General features: G+C 51.2%; 1 protein-coding gene across 1 annotated transcript in view; it reads left to right on the forward strand.

The window, feature by feature from the left end:
- PHACTR1 (phosphatase and actin regulator 1) overlaps window positions 1-14,004 on the forward strand; it is a 513,424-nt gene extending 499,420 nt beyond the window's left edge. Inside the window, exons 10-14 of the mRNA XM_052649098.1 lie at window positions 2,912-2,967; window positions 7,665-7,726; window positions 12,021-12,161; window positions 12,963-13,039; window positions 13,876-14,004. Of these exons, the coding sequence (XP_052505058.1) occupies window positions 2,912-2,967; window positions 7,665-7,726; window positions 12,021-12,161; window positions 12,963-13,039; window positions 13,876-13,891 (352 nt within the window). The 3' untranslated portion in view covers window positions 13,892-14,004. The remainder of the gene's footprint in view (window positions 1-2,911; window positions 2,968-7,664; window positions 7,727-12,020; window positions 12,162-12,962; window positions 13,040-13,875) is intronic.
- The last annotated feature ends 5,461 nt before the right edge of the window (window positions 14,005-19,465 follow it).

Consider the following 19,465-nt stretch of genomic DNA (forward strand, 5'->3'; position numbering starts at 1 on the left):
AGAATAGATGTGAAAATGTTCTTATAAACTTGAGAACACTTTGGGATTAACCATTTCCAGCCGTCTCCAAGGTGCTCCCAAGCGCCTCGAAGACAGATATCCTATCAAAACTCCTTTCTCTGTCATTGAGGCCCACTCCCTGTGTGCAGCCTATATGGCAACGATATTGGAACATCATAGAATCAGCTGTCAGCACTGGGTTTAAAACAGTTATACTTGGCAACTCCATAGACTTCATTTTGAATCTGGTTTCTCTTAGTATCCATGATGTAAGTGAAAATGTTAGTCGCTCAGTCATGTCTGACTCTTTGTGACTCCCTGGAGCGTAGCCCACCAGGCTCCTCTGTCCCTGGAATTCTCCAGGCAAGAATACTGGAGTGGGTTGCCATGCCCTTCTCCAGGGGTTCTTCCCCACCTAGGGATCGAACCTAGGGCCCCTACATTGCAGGTGGATTCTTTACTGCCTGAGCCTCCAGGGAAGCCCCCATGATGTAAGCATCTTGCCAGCTCTAGACGCCGGTTGCTGATGTTTCGGGAGGGACTATGACCTCTGCTGCTAGAACAGCACTGTTGTCTACCCCTTAGTTCTCCTGGAAGGACTCGGGGGCCCCTCAGACTCCTTCCACAGTGTTCTCACCTCACACATACCTCATCCCGACGAGGGAAGTGGAAAACTGAATAATTAATTGCAGGATTGTTAGTTTCCAAGAGTCTCAAAAATACCAACATATCTGTGATGCTGAAGCCCATTGTGTGATCTTTCCTGGAACTTCATCTGGACATGTAGTCCTCCTCTTTCTTTTTTTTTTTTTAATGTAAGTTTCAGGCATACGGCATTATAATTCAACATCTGTATATACTGCAGAGTGATCACCACCACAAGTCTGGTGACCACCTGTCACAGTACAGTTGACCCCCTTCACCATTCTGCCCACCCCCAGTCCCCTTCCCCCCAGGAACCATTATTCTGATCTCTGTGTCTGTTTGGTTTTGTTTTTATTGTGTGTGTTCATTTGTTTGGGAGTCTTTTAGATTCCACGTAGGAGTGAAGTCACAGTGTTTGCCTGTGTGTGACTTATTTCACTTAGAATACTACCTTCGTGATGCCATGAATGGCGAGGTCTCATACTTTTTAAGGTTGGATAATATTCCACTGTGTATGGGCCACACCTTCTTCATCCAGTCGCCCATCAGTGGAGGCTGAGGTTGTCTCCATATCTTCAGTTCAGTTCAGTCGCTCAGTCGTGTCCGACTCTTTGCAACCCCATGAATCGCAGCACGCCAGGCCTCCCTGTCCATCACCAACTCCCGGAGGTCACTCAGACTCACGTCCATCGAGTCCGTGATGCCATCCAGCCATCTCGTCCTCTGTCGTCCCCTTCTCCTCCTGCCCCCAATCCCTCCCAGCATCAAAGTCCTTTCCAATGAGTCAACTCTTCGCATGAGGTGGCCAAAGTACTGGAGTTTCAGCTTTAGCGTCAGTCCTTCCAAAGAACACCCAGGGCTGATCTCCTTCAAAATGGACTGGTTGGATCTCCTTGCAGTCCAAGGGACTCTCAAGAGTCTTCTCCAACACCACTTAGCTACTGTAAATAATAGGGCAGTGAGCGGAGGGGCACAGATTATCTTTTTGAGTTAGTGTTTTCGTGTTCTTCAGACAAAGACCCATGAGTGGGCTAGCTGGGTCGTATGGTAGTTCCATTCTTAACTTTCTGAGGACTCTCCATACTGTTCTGCACAATGGCTGCCCCGGTTTACATTCCCACCAACAGGGTGCCACCGTCCCTTTCCTCCACGTGGTTGCCAACGTTTGTCCTATGTGGTCTCTTCGGTGATAGCCATTCGGACGTGTGTGAGGTGATAGCTCCTTGTGGTTCTCATTTGCCTTTCCCTGGTAATCACTGATGTTGAGCATCTTTTCATGTACCTGCTGACCGTCCATGTGTCTTCTTGGAAGAATGTTCAGCTCCTCTGCTCGTTTTTTAATCATTTGGTTTTTTGGTTGTCGATGTGTGTTAGATCTTTATATATTTTGGATTTTAACCCCCATCAGGTATATGATCTGCAGTTGTCTTCTCCCGCTCAGTAGGTTGCCTTTTTGTTTTGATGATGATTTCCTTGGCTGTGCAGAAGCTTTCTAGGGTGAGGTAGTCCCGCTTGTTTTTGCTTTTGTGTCCCTTGCCTCTGGAGTCAGATCCACTAAAGCGTCTCTGAGAATATGTGGTGTCTGCTCTTGGGTGTCCTTCCCAGTCTCCATCCTGCATGGGACCTGCCTGTTGCCCGACCCCGCCCCCTGCTGTGGCATCATAGCCAGTTCACATCCCGGCTGTGATGCTTCACTTGCTATGGCTAAATTACATGCGGGCACCAAGCGTCACCCCTGTTCCTCTTCATTTGTCATCCCGTGTCTAATGAGGCTCTGGTGGCGATGGGTGGGGATCAGAAGAGCAGCTATTGTTCTCTGCAGACAGACTTGCTTTCTCCCGACTCCCCGGGGCCATGGGCCTCTTTGTATTTTGAGTCTGCACAGACATGGCAAGAGGCAAGCTCTAGCCTCAGGGTCAGGGGAGAAAGGCAGAGGCCATGATCTCAAAGTTAGGAGGCCCCAGCGAAAGAATGAGACTTCTGTGATGAGAGTTCACGGGCCTGGAGGCCGGGGGAGCAGGGCAGGGGAGGGGCCGCCAGAGGGAGGAGGGTCAGCTCCACGTGACATCACACCGAGTGGCTTTCCTGGGCTTGAAATTGAGGAACTGAGGAGCCGTTGGTGGTGAGCGTCAGTCTCTGAGAGCGCAGGATGGAACAGGCACCCCAGCCTCTGACTCTGCCTCCTGCATCTGCGACGGCCGGGGAGATTAATGACCCAGGGAGGCTATGACATGGTCCAAAAACTTTTCCTGGATTTTTTCCGCAGGCGACTGAGCCAGAGGCCGACTGCGGAGGAACTGGAGCAGAGGAACATTTTGAAACGTAAGTGACAGAGCCTGTGGCAAACGCTGAGGTTTCATGATCGCTTTGGTGATGGTATATCACAGCAAGCCGCTGGGCTTCTCCCGTGTGTGTGTGTGGAAAGGATCGAGACCCTCTCTGGTGCTGCAGGCTTCACCCCTGTGTGTTAGACCCCCCGAGACAGCCTCCCCACAGAGAAAGCAACTTCAAATCCACTTGGTTCATGAGGAGCTCAGGGTCTCCAAGAAAAAACCTGCCCTTGAGTGGGCTGCAGAGTCAGAGAAGCTGGAAAGTTCGAGCAAGATAACTTCTTGTTAAATGAGAGCTGGGGTTGCCTTTAAAGCCAAATTGGCTTAAAAACTGCAAATATGATACTGATGGCTAAAATAGGGCAGATAGCCATTTGAAAACTAGAACCAGAGGATATGACTTTCTGCTGCAGCTGGCTGCTGCTGATAAAATCCCCCCTCCCTCTGAGCAGTCAGTTGAAAGTCTAAGAAAGCATTTTCCAGTGGAAATCCTTTCTGGCCTCCTCTTGGGCCTCCCATAGCCAGCTGCTGGAATAGCTGCTGAAGCTCTCTTTCCAGAAAGGCTCACTGTCACTCTTATCTGTGGACAGAAAAAAATGAACGAGCCTCTTGTTTGGTTTAGGACACAGAGATAATTTGAGTATGTAGAGAAAATCCATGTGGTGCTTAAAATATTTGTTTTAAAAATGCTAAAAGGAATCATCTCACGGACACCAACCAGCATTCCTCAGTTTAGCGGGGGAGATATTCAATAGTTGAGAAATAAAACCCCTCTGCTTCATTGTAGGATACTGTCATCAACACTGCCCTCTAGATGGTCAACAGATGTTTTTAGTTTAATTCAGACCCTTTCTCCCCACACACCCATCCCTTTCTCTCTCCAGAAAAGAGAAATTTATGCTATGCAGTTTTACAAAGCACACACACACCACACACACACACACCACACACACACCACACACACACACACCCCACACACACCACACACACCCCACACACACACACCACACACACACACACCCCACACACACACACACACACCACGCACACACCACACACACACACTCGCGTCACGTGAGGCCTCTGCATGAGTGACTGGGTATTTCCACCACAACCAAACAAAAATGTTCTTGGTTTTCCTTTTCTTCCTTCCTCATCGTGGTCCTGTGACTTGGTCAGTATCGTGTGGCTGGCTGTTGCGTTTCCCCTGGGGAGGCTGTGTTGTTGGGGTGTGGGGTGTGACCCAGAGCATCCCCCTTGTGCCCACATCCTGCCCCTTGCTCTCGGCTGTGGCCACTCCCTCACCTCTCCGGGGTGGCACCTTCAGCCCTGACCTTCCTCGGCCCTCAGGGCACCTGATCTATTCCCCAGATCTCTAGGAGGTTGTGTATGTGATTATGTTCTTCCTAATCCAGGGGTGCCTTTCAGAGTTTCTCCAGAGTTTACTTTGAGCTGAAACAGATTGAGAACTCTTTCAGGTGACTTCCCTGGTTGGGGAAACGTTTGGCTTCTGTGTCTCCCTTCCTGTCCCCACTTGAATCCTGACCCGCTAAAAATTGTCCACATCAGAGGGAAGAACAAACAGGTGGCCGCTGATTTCTAAACGCAGAGATCCGGTGAGCGTGCTTGCTCCTTCCTCTGCCCCGCCACCCGCCTCACACACCTCCGTGGTCGCCGAAGGACTCTGTGCTCTGGCGGGCTACACTGTACCTCGGTCCTAACCTGACTCTTACTTGTGAAGAAGCTGAACCCTTCTGGGGACTTGTTCAGGTTTCAGAAGATGCGTGCTTCTGTCGGCAGGGACAGAGGTTTTGGAAAGAGAAGGCAGGGAGTCCCTAGCTCACCTGGCTCCCTAGAGGCACCAGCTCCCGCGTCTCATCTGCCCAGATCCCCGATAGACGATAAGCAGGCCCTCGAGTTGCTTTCTTCTCACCCTCCAGAAAGATGCTGGGGTTGTAGAGTTGGTTGCTTGTGCCGTGTAAGCCTGTGGGCTCAGGTTCAGGGAAGCAAAGAGTACCCAGCTGCCCCCATGGTTCCCTTTCATTCTCTGGCCTCTTCCATCGTGTCCTGTGCGAGTAGCTGCAAACTGAAGGACCATTTGACCAAATTCAAACAGGGTCATCATTTTGCAGTTTCAAAACTTTTTGGAAAGATTTATTTTTCCTGCTGGTTCTTTGTTTTCTCCCACGTTCTGAAACTTTGTTTTCTGAAATAGGTGTGTGTGTGTATTTTTTTCTCTCTTTTTTAAAATCTATTGTGATTGTAAAACAAAAAATGTTTTGTGGCATCAGAAGATACCCTCAAATGGTGTATTCTGAGAATTATCATCTGGGCTTTCAGTCACGGGAGGCAGCATGTCTCTAAGGTTGCAGGAGGATGGGCCACCAGCGTGGGCAGCCTGGGGTGGGGATGGTGCTGGAGCTTTGAGAGCCCCCACCTGCCCGGCCCTGTGGGTGATACTTGCTCCACCGGGGGCAGCCAACGAGACTTCAGGCCCGTCTGAGCACACAATGAGCTGTCTGGTGGTGGCGGCAGTGATGACCTCGAGGGCTTTTCCTGGTCTCCCTTTTTCCACTTGCCTAATGAGGTTGTCTTGGTACCCACTGTCTGAGAATTCATGACCCTGAGTTTGTAAATGGCTTTGAACTAAAAGCCTAGATTCCACTGGTGATAGGTTAGGGCCCACACCCATCAGAGGGACCTCAGGAACACATGTAGGAGATGAGAGGGCAGGGTGCTGACTTTCATGGCCCAGGAGGGGGCCTGTAGGATGAGGAGGCCCCCGAGTGGAGTCCGAGGCAAGTAACCAGTAATGAGGAGGGCTGGCCCCCAAGCAAAATCGGATTGGGAAGAGGCGGTGTGTTTGAGCAAGAGAAAGAGCTGGACCGTGTGTCTAACGTATTAGCCATGGAATGTGCAGCCCACCCCTCAGTTCCCTTGGGCCTGTCTGTCAATTTCCAAGCCAAAGAGCAGTAGCTTAGGTGGTCTCTTAGGCCTCTGCTGGCTCTAATACACTGTGAGTCTGTCCATTTTAACCCAGGGCCCTTGAGCTGCCTCCTGGGTGCTCACCATCCACTCTAGACCTTTCCGTCTGTCCTTCCCATCTGCAAATGCAGCTGTCGGGGGGACGAGGGGGAGGGACACCCTTCTTCTGGGTCTAACTGGCTGACTCCCAGTTTATCTCGGAGAGATTTGTTCATACAAAGGTGGTAATGGCTGACTAGTTGAATGGGTTTTTAATCCTGAAGCAATTCACATTTTTCAAAGGAACTCTGGAAGGGGAGGGAGGACCTTTCACTTCAAAGGAAGGTACTCTCGTGTGGAGTTTGGGACCGCGGGGACCCCTGGGGACCTCAGCCAAGGGCCAGATGTCGGCATTTCTGGTGCTGCCCAGTCCACAATCCCGATTCTCACAGGCGGTCAGAGTGGCCACACCGTGTCCCCGGGGAGAGGGGGGTGTCGCGTGAGGGCCTGAGTGGTGCTCTGACTCATCCTTGTTCCTCCTGGTGGGAGGCGTTGCCACTTGCAGTGTGAGTTGGCTGAAGGCTGTGGTTGCTGGCAAGGAGGGGTGGGGGGACCCCACTTCTAGGCACGAGGGGGTCGCACTTTAAAAAATCTGGGCTCTACTGAGACCACTGACTGACAAATGCGTCCTGATACAATAAGTCAGTGGAGTTATGGAAACATCATTTACGTCAGTGGTTTCAAATGGGCCCTCTTGATGCAGACGGTGCCGAAGTCAAGTCGCCGTGGTGGCCTCTGTCTGAAGGCATCCTCAATTCAGTAGACGAGACACGGGGCACTGGGCCCAAGCTGATGTTCATGGTTTCCCTCGAGTTAGACAGTACTGGGCTGCAATCTGGGCGTCCGTCCCAAGGCCTGGGAGGAAAGTGAGGTACCTACGCCATCCAGCTACTTAGATGTGCCCACATTCTCTGCCCACCACGTCTCTGCTCGTTTCCCGAGGCCCTCTTACCTGCACATACCTAATGCTAAGCCTCCCCCCCCCCCCCATATTGCACTGAGAACATTTAAGCTCTCAAGTCTGCCCTAAGACACTCCTTAAAAGTCGAAATGCAGGCCATTGTACCCCACACTGTGGCCTCCCACATGCTCTGTGGACTTCTTGGAAGATTCAAAGAATTGATGGAATCAGGCCTTGCGAAAGGTGAGCGTTTTGCAGATCCAGCCTCTGTGTTTGGCGTCAGTCGTGCCTTGTGTTGTTTCTGTGGGGGTCTGGCCTCTGTTCCTTCCAGGCGGGGCACCGGGTGCCCCAGACCACCTCACAATGAGACCCCTTAGGTCACTGTGAGGCCTAAGGCAGAGCTGAGTGAGGCCCAGGTCTTGTCCAGAGAAGGGCGCCTCCCTGCTCCGAGGACACACCTGTCACTGTGAGCAGCACCCATTGTTTCAGGACCCACCTCCTGATCCAGCATCTCTGCCTGCAGACTCTGAAGGAACCCCATGTGACATGAAGAAAGTGAAGTAAGGTTGACCCGCTCACCCCCCCGTTTGAAACAGTGCAGGCGCTTGGAGAGTGTCCCCAGGAGTAGAAGGGTGGCTGCGGTCCGGACGGGGAACTCTGCTCCTGAGACTGTGAGCTGCTTGACCTAGAACCTGCGGAGATTCAGAGGGCGCCTCCTTGGGGGACGCTGCATCCAAAACCTAAAGCTTCTTTGTTTCTTTCAGCTCGGAATGAACAAGAGGAACAAGAGGAGAAGAGAGAGATCAAGAGGAGGTTAACTCGAAAGGTGAGAGGGTTCTCTGTGCCAATGGGGCTGGGACAGCAGGCCGCCCGCCCCTCGGGTGCGGGCCTTCCCCACTGCCTGGCCTGTTGGAGGTGACATCAGTGGTTCTATTCCTCGGGTGTCGGGACACATGGCTCTCTAGACTCTCCAGGGGCCAGTGGTCACACAGCTTCACAACCCTCAGTCCTGTTGGCTGGTGACATCCTATGTTGCTTCGTTTTGTGACAGCGGCCTACCCCTCCAAGCAACTTGATGGCAGGTGTATTATATTTGCAGTTACAGTAAATATCCTGTGGTTAAAAATTCACTGTAATTCCATCTCTCAGTTGGAAATTCACTATCAACATCAGTAGTTCAAAATGTATCAGTTATTTGCTATGACCCTGGAAAATACAAGTTTTCCTTGTCTCCCCTGATAACTGCTCCTGACCTGCTACTCAAGAACTGTTTATTATGCTAAATCCAATTAATTAGGAAAATGTCAAATATACTGATAAAAACTAATGGAGATGTTTGAAAAGCACTTAGATAAAATTCAGGAAGATAGAATTTTTATATATTTTTCCATAAAAACCCCCAAAATAGATGGCTTGGCAATGCAGTGTAGACCCACGCAGATCTAATTTGGAGTAACCTCTCTGAAACGAAGCTCTTTATTTGAGGCTTTGGGGGATGTTGAGAAATTTAATAATTGATGGTACAGAAAATACTTTATTCTGTCTGACTAGAGTGTTTTTAATCACTCTCCTACAGTGACCATCTTGAGAGAAAGATACTCAAAGCTTAAAGACAGTTAAGAGGCACATCAAAATTAATTTTTAAAGTTTTTATTAATGGATTTTTCTCTATGGACATATTATGCAAAGGAAGAAATTCAGAGATCCTGAAATACCATACCAATTACTAAGGTGATGATTTGTTTCTCAGTGCTTTCTCACCCTTAGAGCACCCCAAACATCTGGTGACAAGCCAAAGGCCATCCCAGTTAAAAGGAGTAAGATAAGCAAGGGTCTGAGAGCCACGAGAGCTCGGGCCCTCACTTCACCCAGGTGCCCTCTCCTAAGTCCAGGTCTGGTTCTTACATCCTTAAGATCACCTAGCCTTTGGACGCAGGGCACTGTGTTTCCTGAGACTGAGCAGGGAAGGGGACCAGGGACGAGGGGAGATACACTAGATTGTTCTAAGTGGGTCCTGGAAATGATGAGGGTATCAAAAGGAGACTGGTAATGACCCCATGTTTCTAATACAAACGTTTAATCAGATTTTTGTAACGTTCATGGGAGTTGACTGCTGGTACCCACCCCCTATTTTCCTAAACTTGAGGGTTTCTTGCTAAAAGCTAGTAATGCGGAAAGATTTGGACATGAAGTTAATTCTCTTTTAAAAAAAAAAAAAAAAGTATACGATCTTGCAGGGGAAAACTTGACTAACTGCATAATTTGGCAGGAAGGGGTGAGAGAAGAGGGTTTCCTCCCACACCCATCTCCCCTGGGAGAGCAAGGGGGTGGGGTCCCCAAATACCCATAGTTCTTGCAAGTCTTCAAGATAAATGCCTCTCCCTCCTCTCAGTTACCTCTCTCTTCTCCCAGAAAAAGTACCTTGTAATTTCAGCATCTGCCATCCCCTGGGACTGGCTTGGGGAATTAGAGATAATGAGCTTGAGGGAAGGGATGGGCTGCTTTTTATAAGGGAGAGACTGAAAGTACCTTTCACATCTGGCTCTGTGAACAGAGGTGTGGGGCCTGGCAGCTGGTAGGGAAGCTGTACCACCTCCTGGCCCTGGACACGTTCTGCTCCTCAGGAGCCTTTATCACAGCAAGACCAGATGCCAGAGGGCGGGGGGCACGTACCTTCCCTCAGCCCCAGAATTGCCTCCATATCCTTCTGTCAAGACCTGAGAGAAAGAAAACACAGTAGCGGATGCTGATCGCCACAGACCAGGCATTCTCTTCTGCCAAACTGAGATGAACCTAAAAAACCATACGCTTCATCTTTTAGTAGATGCCTGTTTCCCACTTCCAAAAAACTGCTAGCTAGCTTGATGGATGGATGAGAAGAAGGGAGGGAGGCTGGCTGGAAAGAAGGCAGGGAAGCACTTTACCTGGGTCAGGTCGTATTAGTAGTGGAATCTGGGTCTTGACGTGTACCCTTTTGTTGAGCGCTTGCAAGTGACACTTTTGCTGCCAACCTCTGCAGCCCGTCATTCCCGGAAAACCAACTCTGGCTGCAGAGACTATTTCCTTAGCATCCAGGCAGGTAACCTGGGTTCACTTTACCTGGAAAGTGAGAGCCAATCGTGAGCCAAAGGCGCCTCTCCTCAGCCCACATGGCTAGGCTTGTGAGCCCTTGCTCATGACGGAATCCCTGTGGTGGTTAGTCAGACTCTCCCAGCAGGAAAACCCAGGGCCCTCCTCGCTCACTCCCTGGTAGCACCTGGGCACAGTTCCTCATCCCCATCAGATTCAGGCATGAAAGAGAGTCCCTTACCTTCAGAGCCAATCTCTAGATTTCTGTTCACTCCAGACTCTACCATAGACAGGCTATGATCAAAATCTAGACCATAATTTCCAGAAATTTAAATTAGAAATTCCATGCTTGCATGGCACACTGAACAAACAGTACTGTTTGTCTGCCACCCCAGGGTAAACCTTACCAGTCAGAAACACAAACCAAGCTGTGAGTAGGAGTCTTTATAACGCAGACAGACATTTATCATGATAACGAAGTACTCAACTGGCTCAGATGGTAAAGAATCTGCCTGCCAATGCAGGACACCCGGTTCGATCTCTAGGTCGGGAAGATTCCCTGGAGGAGGGCATGGCTACCCACTCCAGTATTCTGCCTGGAGGATCCCATGGTCAGAGGAGCCTGGCGGGCTACAGTCCATGGGGTTGCAAAGAGTCGGACACAACTGAGCGTATTATGGTAAATGTCTCTTTGTATTATAATGACACTACGAAGCTCCCTGCACTCATTTCTGAATCAGGACAGACCCCCATTTTTGCTGACAGCAAACCCTGACCATCGAGCGCGGGAAACCTCTGGTTTCCTGGAAGAGGCCACCGCTGACACCAAAATGCCTGGGAAACCCAGGAGAGACTGGAGCCACTCGGAGGGGGAGCTGCGCAGGGTCTAGACGGGGTACCAGTCACACCCAACATACCTGTGATCCCCAGGTCTCTCCTCCCTTGGCTGAGGGGTAGCAGCAGGCTGCTTGGGTCCAATCTGGAGCCTGGCAGTCGGTGTCACCATTCTGTTCAGTGCCGGCCAGGCAGTCATCTAATGTTCTTCGATTGTAGGCCACGTGGTAGCAAGCTGGAACATTCTGGCACCAGCCTAAGGTGTATGGCAGCTGCATGAGATAGAGAGTCAGAACAGCCAGAGGTGGTTTGGATTTGCTTGCTTGTGTTTGTTTTATAGGCCTTTGTGCTAAGATTCTATTTGACTACATCTTCTATTAATGGAATTAAACACAGTCTAGGGCTTAGAGAAAAACTGCTTTTAAATAACATTGGCTGAACATGAATTGACAGCATCCTAAAGAGAGAGCAACTGTGTTGCTCCAGAAGAAGTAAACCTAGTGACAGGAAGAGATAATGGGAACGTCAGCCTCGAGCTGTGAGAGTACAAAGGGAGGATGCTAGTGGGTGACACGGGAGATGGCGAAGTGACTCAGTTGCTTCACTCCTTCACCGCAGACTTCTCTAGAGAACCCGTCCCAAGTCTTCCTCGGCATCAACGCGGCCTCGCTCTGCCTTTGTGGGCACACCTTTCATCTGAGCTAGTGAGGGGCGGGGTCTCCATGACCCCAAAAACCAACACACTCCTAATTCCTGCGCACCCCAGAGTTTGCATGTACTTTTGTGTGTCTGAAACACAAAGATTACAAACCCTTCTTGCAGAGAGCACTAAATTTGACACACAGAGGTCAGTTCATGAATCCAGAATAATACAAACCTGTTGTGTAAGGTTTCAGTTCGCCTGATGGGAAAGGCAGGTACATGTGGGAAGACCCACCACACCCACACAGAAAGACACACTGCAGTGTTGTTGAGCAGCCTGGCTGCTTGTCTGCATAGTCCTGGAGGCGGCTCACGAGACAGTCAACTCCGTCACAGAGTCTGGAGAAGCCCCGGGGCCAGGAATCAGGAGCCCTGGGTCCCCGGGGCCCTGCCCTCCCTGGTATGTGATGCGTCAGCTGCGCCTCTCCACCTCGGGTTCTCACCTGTACACTCACGGGTGGACCAAGTGATCTAAAACATGGCTGGTTGACCGCGTCCGTGTCTTTCTCCCACAGCTCAGCCAGAGGCCCACAGTGGAGGAGCTTCGGGAACGGAAGATCCTTATCCGCTTCAGCGACTACGTGGAGGTGGCCGACGCTCAGGACTATGACCGCAGGGCTGACAAGCCCTGGACCCGCCTCACTGCTGCCGACAAAGTGAGAGGGGTGGGGAGGGCTGCCCGGGCCTCGCGGCTGGGCGCTGGGTCTCTAGCATGCTGCTGGGAGCCTGCACGGAGCCCTGGAGCAGAGCCGGGGTGCCCGGGTGGGCACTGAAGGCGGACGGCCTGGCAGGCAGGCTCCAGCGAAGGGCCACACTCCTTCCCTTAGTTTGATTGGGGAATCTGACCCACTAGCTCTGGAAGGACCCATCCTGAGGCGTCACTGTGCATTCTGAGCTTAGATCCACCGAAGCAAGACCAGGGGCTGACCTTTCAGTGTGCACCAGGGACCCCAGGATGTGGGCCAGGTGGACGGGCCCTCTCGCTGCCCAGATGAACAGCTCCGGGCAGAACCCCAAATCGAACTGTTTGCATCTTAGATTTGGTGGGGAGGGGATTCTTCGTAGGTTCTAAAGGGGCTTCCCTGGTGGCTTAGATGGTAAAGAATCTGCCTGCAATGCAGGAGACCCGGGTTCGATCCCTGAGTAAGGAAGATCCCCTGGAGAAGGGACTGGTTACCCACTCCAGTATTCCTACCTGGAAAATTCAATGGACAGAGGAGGAGCCTGGTGGGCTAGAGTCCACATGGGTGTAAAGAGTTGGACACAACCGAGTGACTAACATTTCCACTTTTTAGAGTATCTCAGGGTGACTCTGTTTCTCCCAGTGGCAAGAATCTACTTTACGCACCTATCTGACTTTGTTGAAGAGGTCTCCTCATGTTTTCACGAATAAAATAGAAGGTGAGCTGCTGTCTGTCTGCTTCCTCCGCACACTCACGGGCTTCTCCTTCTTCTAGGCTGCCATTCGGAAGGAGCTCAACGAATTTAAAAGCACTGAAATGGAAGTTCATGAATTGAGTAGACATTTAACAAGGTTAGTATCAAGAGGTTTCTTTTTTTTTTTTTCTTCCCTGCTTCAAATTATATTTACCCCTGGACTGAACTGTCCTCGCTGCTTCTGGAGGACGAGTGCTGTGCAGTGGTGGGTGCAGTGAGAGGGGAAGATAAACGAAAGATCCAAATGGAAGGATCCACAGGTTTCACCGTGGTTACTGAAGGCAGAGGAGTGTGTGTGAGGTCTGGGCTGAATGCAGCCTTCTCAGAGCCTGCAGACTAAAGATCTGCTGAGTGCTGGACGACGGAGTGGGTATTTATGAAAACATAAGCTGAGGAGAAAAGGTCATTGCTGATTACAGCAGAGACCAAACCGGGGCAGGGTACCAGATCAACATGGTACTTTTACATGGGGGTCACGCCTGTGGTTCGGTGTCCTTTTCCCAGACAGTCCTGTGTGGTGCTTCTTGGCAAAACTGAATCAGACAGAGATTGGAGGGGCTTACACAAGGTCACAGGGCTGGTTAGTGACAGGCCATCAGCTCCCTCCTTCTGCCTCTCTCCTTGGTTGAACGTTGGGAGAAACAGTACCTGACTCGGGGACAGGAGCTTGGGGGTCCCTGCCTTGCTGCTGAGTCCTTACCTGGGCCGCTGCCCCTGTGGGGAGCTCCAGACTAAACTTCTCCAAAACCAGGGGTGCACTGGATGGGCCTCAGGTTCTCCAGGGGTCTTATGGAGATTTATTTGCCTTTGGTTGGAGATTTAAGCCTCCCTGTGGCTGTCACAAACAAGGATGGAGGCTGGAGAGCTTGGCCTTATCAGGTCCAACACCATGGGCAGCCGCTGGGTCTTGACTGAGTTGTTTTGTATTCCTAGGTTTCACCGACCTTAACAGTCGAATTCCTCTTGAGTGCTATGCTGTCTTCAAAACATAAATTTATAAGAACCATAAGTGCTGGTATTTATTCACTTCCCCATTACGATGTAAATCTTATGAACTGCCTTTTTTTTAAAAGAAGAAGAAAAAGAAAAGGAAACACAGGATTCTGTTTGCAAAAACATGATGGTTACAGCTCAGCTGCCGGCACCGCCGCGGATAAGGGACTGTGCCCCATCCCAGGCCAGGGGCACTGAAGACTTGCCTGTGCTCAGAGCGGCCCTGGGCCTCAGGCCGGCAGGTACTGCGTTCGCTGAGGCTCCCTCGAGCCTGTACCGCCAAAGTGTCTGTCACCTGAGTCCAGAGAATGCCGAGCCGGTGGATCTGTCCTGGGACGACTGTGCAGAAGCAGGCAGCCCAGGGGTGGCTCCCCATCAGAAGGAGGCTGCTGAAGGAGGCTGCACCACCCACGTGGTGAACTACGGGGAGAGCCCTTCCCTAGGGCAGCCTATGGTCGCCGGGCCGTCCTCAGAGTGCGTGCGCTCCAGGTGCAGAAGGCGGGCACGAGTGCCTGTCCTGTCCTCTCGGGCCAAGCCGGCTGCCCTCCAGGAAGCTCTGGTATCGCAGGGAAAGGCTGTCGTTAGACGAGCCCAGAGTCACAGGGGATCTTACGCATGCCAGCAGCCTCTGCTGTCTCAGTGGCATCATGCGTGCGAGCATAAGGCCACTGTGGAAGGCACCCAGGCTGGGGTGACCAACCACCTGGCTGATGTTCATTCTCTCTGCGTGTACCCCGGGGCTGGGGACCGGGTGGCAGGGCCCTTAACGGCCGAGTTGAGGACCAGGCCAGGATCCATTCCTGAAGGGCTGGCTTCCCCCAGCAGGTCCTCCACAACCACCCGAGGCCCTTCCAGGCTGGCTGGGCCCGGAGGTGTCCTTGCAGAAGCCCCAGGGTGGGAGCAGGCACCGGCCCTGCCCACCGGGAGGTACCTGCTTCTCCAGGGAGCATCCCTCCTCTCCGTCTGGAGGCTGGTGAGGGTGACAGAGGTCGGATCTCTGTCCATCCTCCTCACCTGTGATCACAGGAGAGCGGTGGGGACAGGGTGTGGCAGAGGAGGGGCAGCTCCAGACCCTGACCGCTCTCTGCAGGGGGCCGCCTGAGCTGCTTCCGGTTTCCTTCCCCTCCAGGCTGGCCGCGAAGCTCAGCCTGGCCTCCTGCCGTGATCTCAGTTGTTCCACCAGCTCTCCCGGTGATGGCTAGAGCCCTACCACACAGGCCAAGGCTTTAGGAAGATGCCAGCTTGGCCTTCACCAAAAAAAAAAAAAAAAAGGTAACCAGTTCCCACCCCAAGCCGTGTGGGATCACATTACTCTGGGGCTGCCCTGCCATCACCATGGGTGAGGGCGGGCTCCGTCTCTGCTGGCGCTCATGGCTCCCCGGGGCGGTGTCACCATGCACCTGGCAGGGGAGCTCGGGCGGTGTTCCAGGTGGTGCCCGCCGGCTGGTGCCAAGCTGGCGCACGCTTTCCTCACAGCGCCTGGCGCCCAGCCCTGGGAAGACGCGTCACCCCCTTCCTCTCTTCTTTGAATGTTGAATCCGGATAGTTAACCGCCGTGGGTGGAGGCGTTGTTCAGGGAAAATGTGGCCAGGATTTTAGCGTGGCTGTAAACAGTGTCTTCCCGAAAGACTTACTGACGTTTGAATGTGCAAATGGTGTGATGAAGGATGCGGGGCTCTTCCGTGTAACTCCTCTGCGTGGGCACGTGTTCCCTGCCGAGGTGCCCGCCTGGCCGGGGTCTGAGCCTGGGCTTCTAGTGTTGTGATGGTCAGCCTTCTCCTGGCCCAAGAGCGAGTCCTAAGGGACCTCATTCCACTGCCTGGACGCCTACCACACAGGCCAGGGGCTTCTCTGCTGGCCTGGGTTCCAGGCCTTTCAGATTCTTGGGAACATGATGCTTCAATCGAGTTCCCTGCAGCCCGCCTGCCAGGGGTCGCGGGTTCCCACCCAAAGTGCCCCATTGTTGCAGCCACTTTGCACATGGAAGAAACTGCAGTTTCTGCTTCTCCTGCAGAGTAGCTTTTTCTGGAAGTAACTCCCTGCAAATTGAAGGTGTCCCTCCCGTGTCACTGCCCCAAGCTGGGCTCTCCTGAGCCCATTGGAAGTGGCTCAGCAACCTCTGTAGGTCACAGGATGGACCCTCTGCTGTCTTTCTTTTCTTGAAATCTTGAGGTATTTACAGAAATCTATCCAAATTTCCTTTTTGCCACATTGTTAAAACAACTGAAAAAAATGTGTTTCTTTCCAAAAGGACAATTTGATGGGGGTGGGGGTGGGGGGTGGCGGTGGGAAAAAGCTAGGCTAGCTGGTTTACAGTGTGCCTCTTTTTCTGAAAAAGCTACAGTTTGAGCTTTTTTGTCATTTGCATTAGCACAAGAACAACCTGAGATTTCTCAAATCAAAATGTTTCCCTCTGATCAATCAAACACTGCCCGAGGTCCCCACCCTATCCAGGACTGAGGAGACTGCCCTGGGCCTACCTGCTCCTTGGAAATCGCTGACCTATTCCTCCCCAAAGGCCCTCAAAGCTCTGTAAAACTTTAGCCTTTATGTCAGATTAGAAAAACCAAACGATGTGACGGTGGATGTGATGAAAACCTCCGAGCTTATTTTTCTCCTGCCTATGAACGTGTATTTATACTTGCCGAATGAAAACCGTGATGTGTGCTTCGGTGAATGGAATTTCAGGCTCCCCCTGTGCACAGTCAGTGGGCAAAGGTCACCTTAAACGACTTTTTCCTCCCATTTGTCTGTTGATCCCCCAAATGGTTGCTTTTCTCTGGTTGCTTCCCGGGTGTCTGTCCATAGTTTGTCTTTGCACCGGAGTGCACTCCCGTGTTCTGCTTTAACCGACGACGGCTGTATGAGGAAGACAATGTAAATAGAATACAAATTAAACTGGAGCTCTATGGCCTAGGTTTTGTACAGACAGAAACTGCATGGTATTTAAATTATTGTTTGTCTCTGATGATGTATGCAGTTTCTTTAAAAACAAACCAAAAAAAAAAAAAGTCTTAAAAAAAACATTTCCTTGACTCCTGTGTGTTTTTACTGACAACCAGCAGGAACCACCGAGAATTCTTAGATTGGTTGGGGGGAGTGGTAGGTCAGCTCATCAGCGAAAGAACAAGAGTTATGAAAACACAGAACCACCTCATGTAACTGGTACTGATGGGGAAGGGAAAGACTGCTGCACATACATAAATGAACTTTCTAGGTAAGTTCTAGCATACAAGTTTTTTTTTTCTTCTAAACATCTTTTAAAGAATATCTAAATGTATTTCCAGTTTTCTGTCCTTTAGTAATCTGGGAATGATATAAATTACTGTCCCCAAGCAAAAGCCCCAGAAGACTTTGCTCTTGGGCGTACATACATCTGTCTCCTTTCTTGAGCAACCTGAGTGTTCATCCTGTAAAAAAGCCAAGACCTTTTATCGCTTAACCTTTTGGTCCCAATGTGTCTTTCTGGAGGTTTTATGGGAAGCACAAAGTGCTGCAGGGCGTGCTGGCTGCGTTTCAGGTGGTGACACTACTGAAGATGCCCTTGGTCTGCTAACAAAGGAAGGTGGTGTGGGGAAGAAGACCCAGCATGGTGCCGCCCCCTGCGCCACTGCCAGGGATCACCAGGGTGTCCTTTCCTAGTGCAGATGCTGATGCTGCTGGTCCAGGCATCGTGCTGCTGAGCAGCGAGGGCTTAGGAGATCTATCCAGAGGGAGCCTCCATCCTCAGTGGGCCAGGGGACCAGGCGCACTGCTCGATTCTTTGCTGAGCAGCAGTGGCGAAGCGCTGCCGGAGGTCAGCGGGATCATGGCAGGGGTCTGGACAAGCCCTCACCTGTGTGGGAAGAGGAACGTCAAGGCCCCAGCAGACAGCGATGCTGAGTGGTCTACAGAAAGCACCGCAGGCCAAGTTCTGTGTCATTCTGCGGTCTTCCTCATTCCATAATTCTCTGACATTAACAAGTCAGAACTTGGTGGTTGGTAGTTACCTAGGGGAGCCAAAGGACTAGAGTAAGAAAAGCTCCAACAGGCTTTGTCCTGTAGGACAGAAGGAGAAGGGCCATCATCCTAAGAGAAAGCCCTTTACGCAGTAAAGAAGGTCATGGCTACACATTCTCAATAGGAAGAGGGCCTGCTGTGTCCACCCTCTGGTCATCATAGGACAGAAATTATTGCCCCGCCATTACCTCTAACTGGACAGTTTTGGCTGAGTCACTTAATTTCTCTGGGCCTCGATATCCTCATCTGGAAAATGGGGACACTGAACTCTAGGGGTCCTGTAGTGTCCTTAAGGACATCAGCTATCTAAGATTTGGGTTACCTGAATTTTTAAAATGCTTACTCCTTTGGGACCAGTGAGCTCTGTGTAAGTGCTGCTGGGAAAGGCTCTTGGGGAACAGCTTGGATGCCACACCTGCTATGCCTCCCTGCCTGAAGCTGGGCTCCTGGGGGGCTGCTTGGCACTGGGACATGCGCGCTCGGGTGTCTTTGTGGGGGCTCGTCCTAAAGCTGCTCTCAACCATATTACACCATCCCACCTCCCCCTTCCTCTGGGTCAAGGACCCTGGAGGGGCCTTGGAGCTTTGAGCTGTGATGCTTAAGATATAGTCTGTTGTCCCCTACAGCACCCCAAATTCAAGGACACCTCAGTGATGCAGGTACTTAACCCTGATATTCATCCAAGGACAAGTTTGGCTGGCTCCCCAGGCCTCAGTGCTATCCCAGCCTCAGATGAATCCATATCTACAGTTAAAACCCAGATCCCCCCTGAGCTCCTGCCCCAGGTATCCAGGTGTCACAAAGCAGCAGTATGGGTCAAACTGCTGCCCTGGGCAGAAACCCTGGCTCTTCCAGCCCCTACCAGCTGAGCAACTTCGGACAAGTTACTTAATCTCACTGTGCCTCAGCTTTCACATCTCTAAAATGGGAATGATGGCACCTGTTTTATAAGCCTGATAGGATTAAATAAAATGTGTTAAGTGCTCAGCACAGGGTCTGACATAAGAGTTAGGCCTTACTAAACTTTAGCTCTTGAAGACTTGGCCAAATGGTGGAGTAGGAAGAAGTCCCTGACCACCTCCCACGGGCACACCGAAAATTACAGCTCTTTACAGAGCAACTATTGATGAGAAAGGCTGGCATCTAGAGGAAAAGATTTTCTACAACTAAAAATATAAAGAAAGAAGCACAAGATGGTTAGGAGGGACAGAGTCTGGTTTAGTCAAGACTCATACCCCAGAGGGTCTTCCCAGGTGGTTCAGTGGCAAAGAATCCAGCTGCCAAGCGCGAAACGTGGGTTCAATCCCTGGGTTGGGAAGATCCCCTGGAGAAGGAAATAGCAACCCACACCAGTATTGTTACGTGGGAAACCCCAAGGACAGAGGAGCCTGAGGGGCTCCAAAAAAGGTCATTGATTCTGCTAGAGGAAGTAAAAGTGAAACTCACAGTGCTGGAGAAGACTTTGCAGGGGTGTCAGGTATAACTGTCAAATGCAACGACCCACAAAACGTCACTGAAATGACAGAATTTG

This window comes from Budorcas taxicolor, chromosome 11 (genome assembly GCF_023091745.1).
Source record: "Budorcas taxicolor isolate Tak-1 chromosome 11, Takin1.1, whole genome shotgun sequence".
NCBI classification, from domain to species: Eukaryota; Metazoa; Chordata; class Mammalia; order Artiodactyla; family Bovidae; genus Budorcas; species Budorcas taxicolor.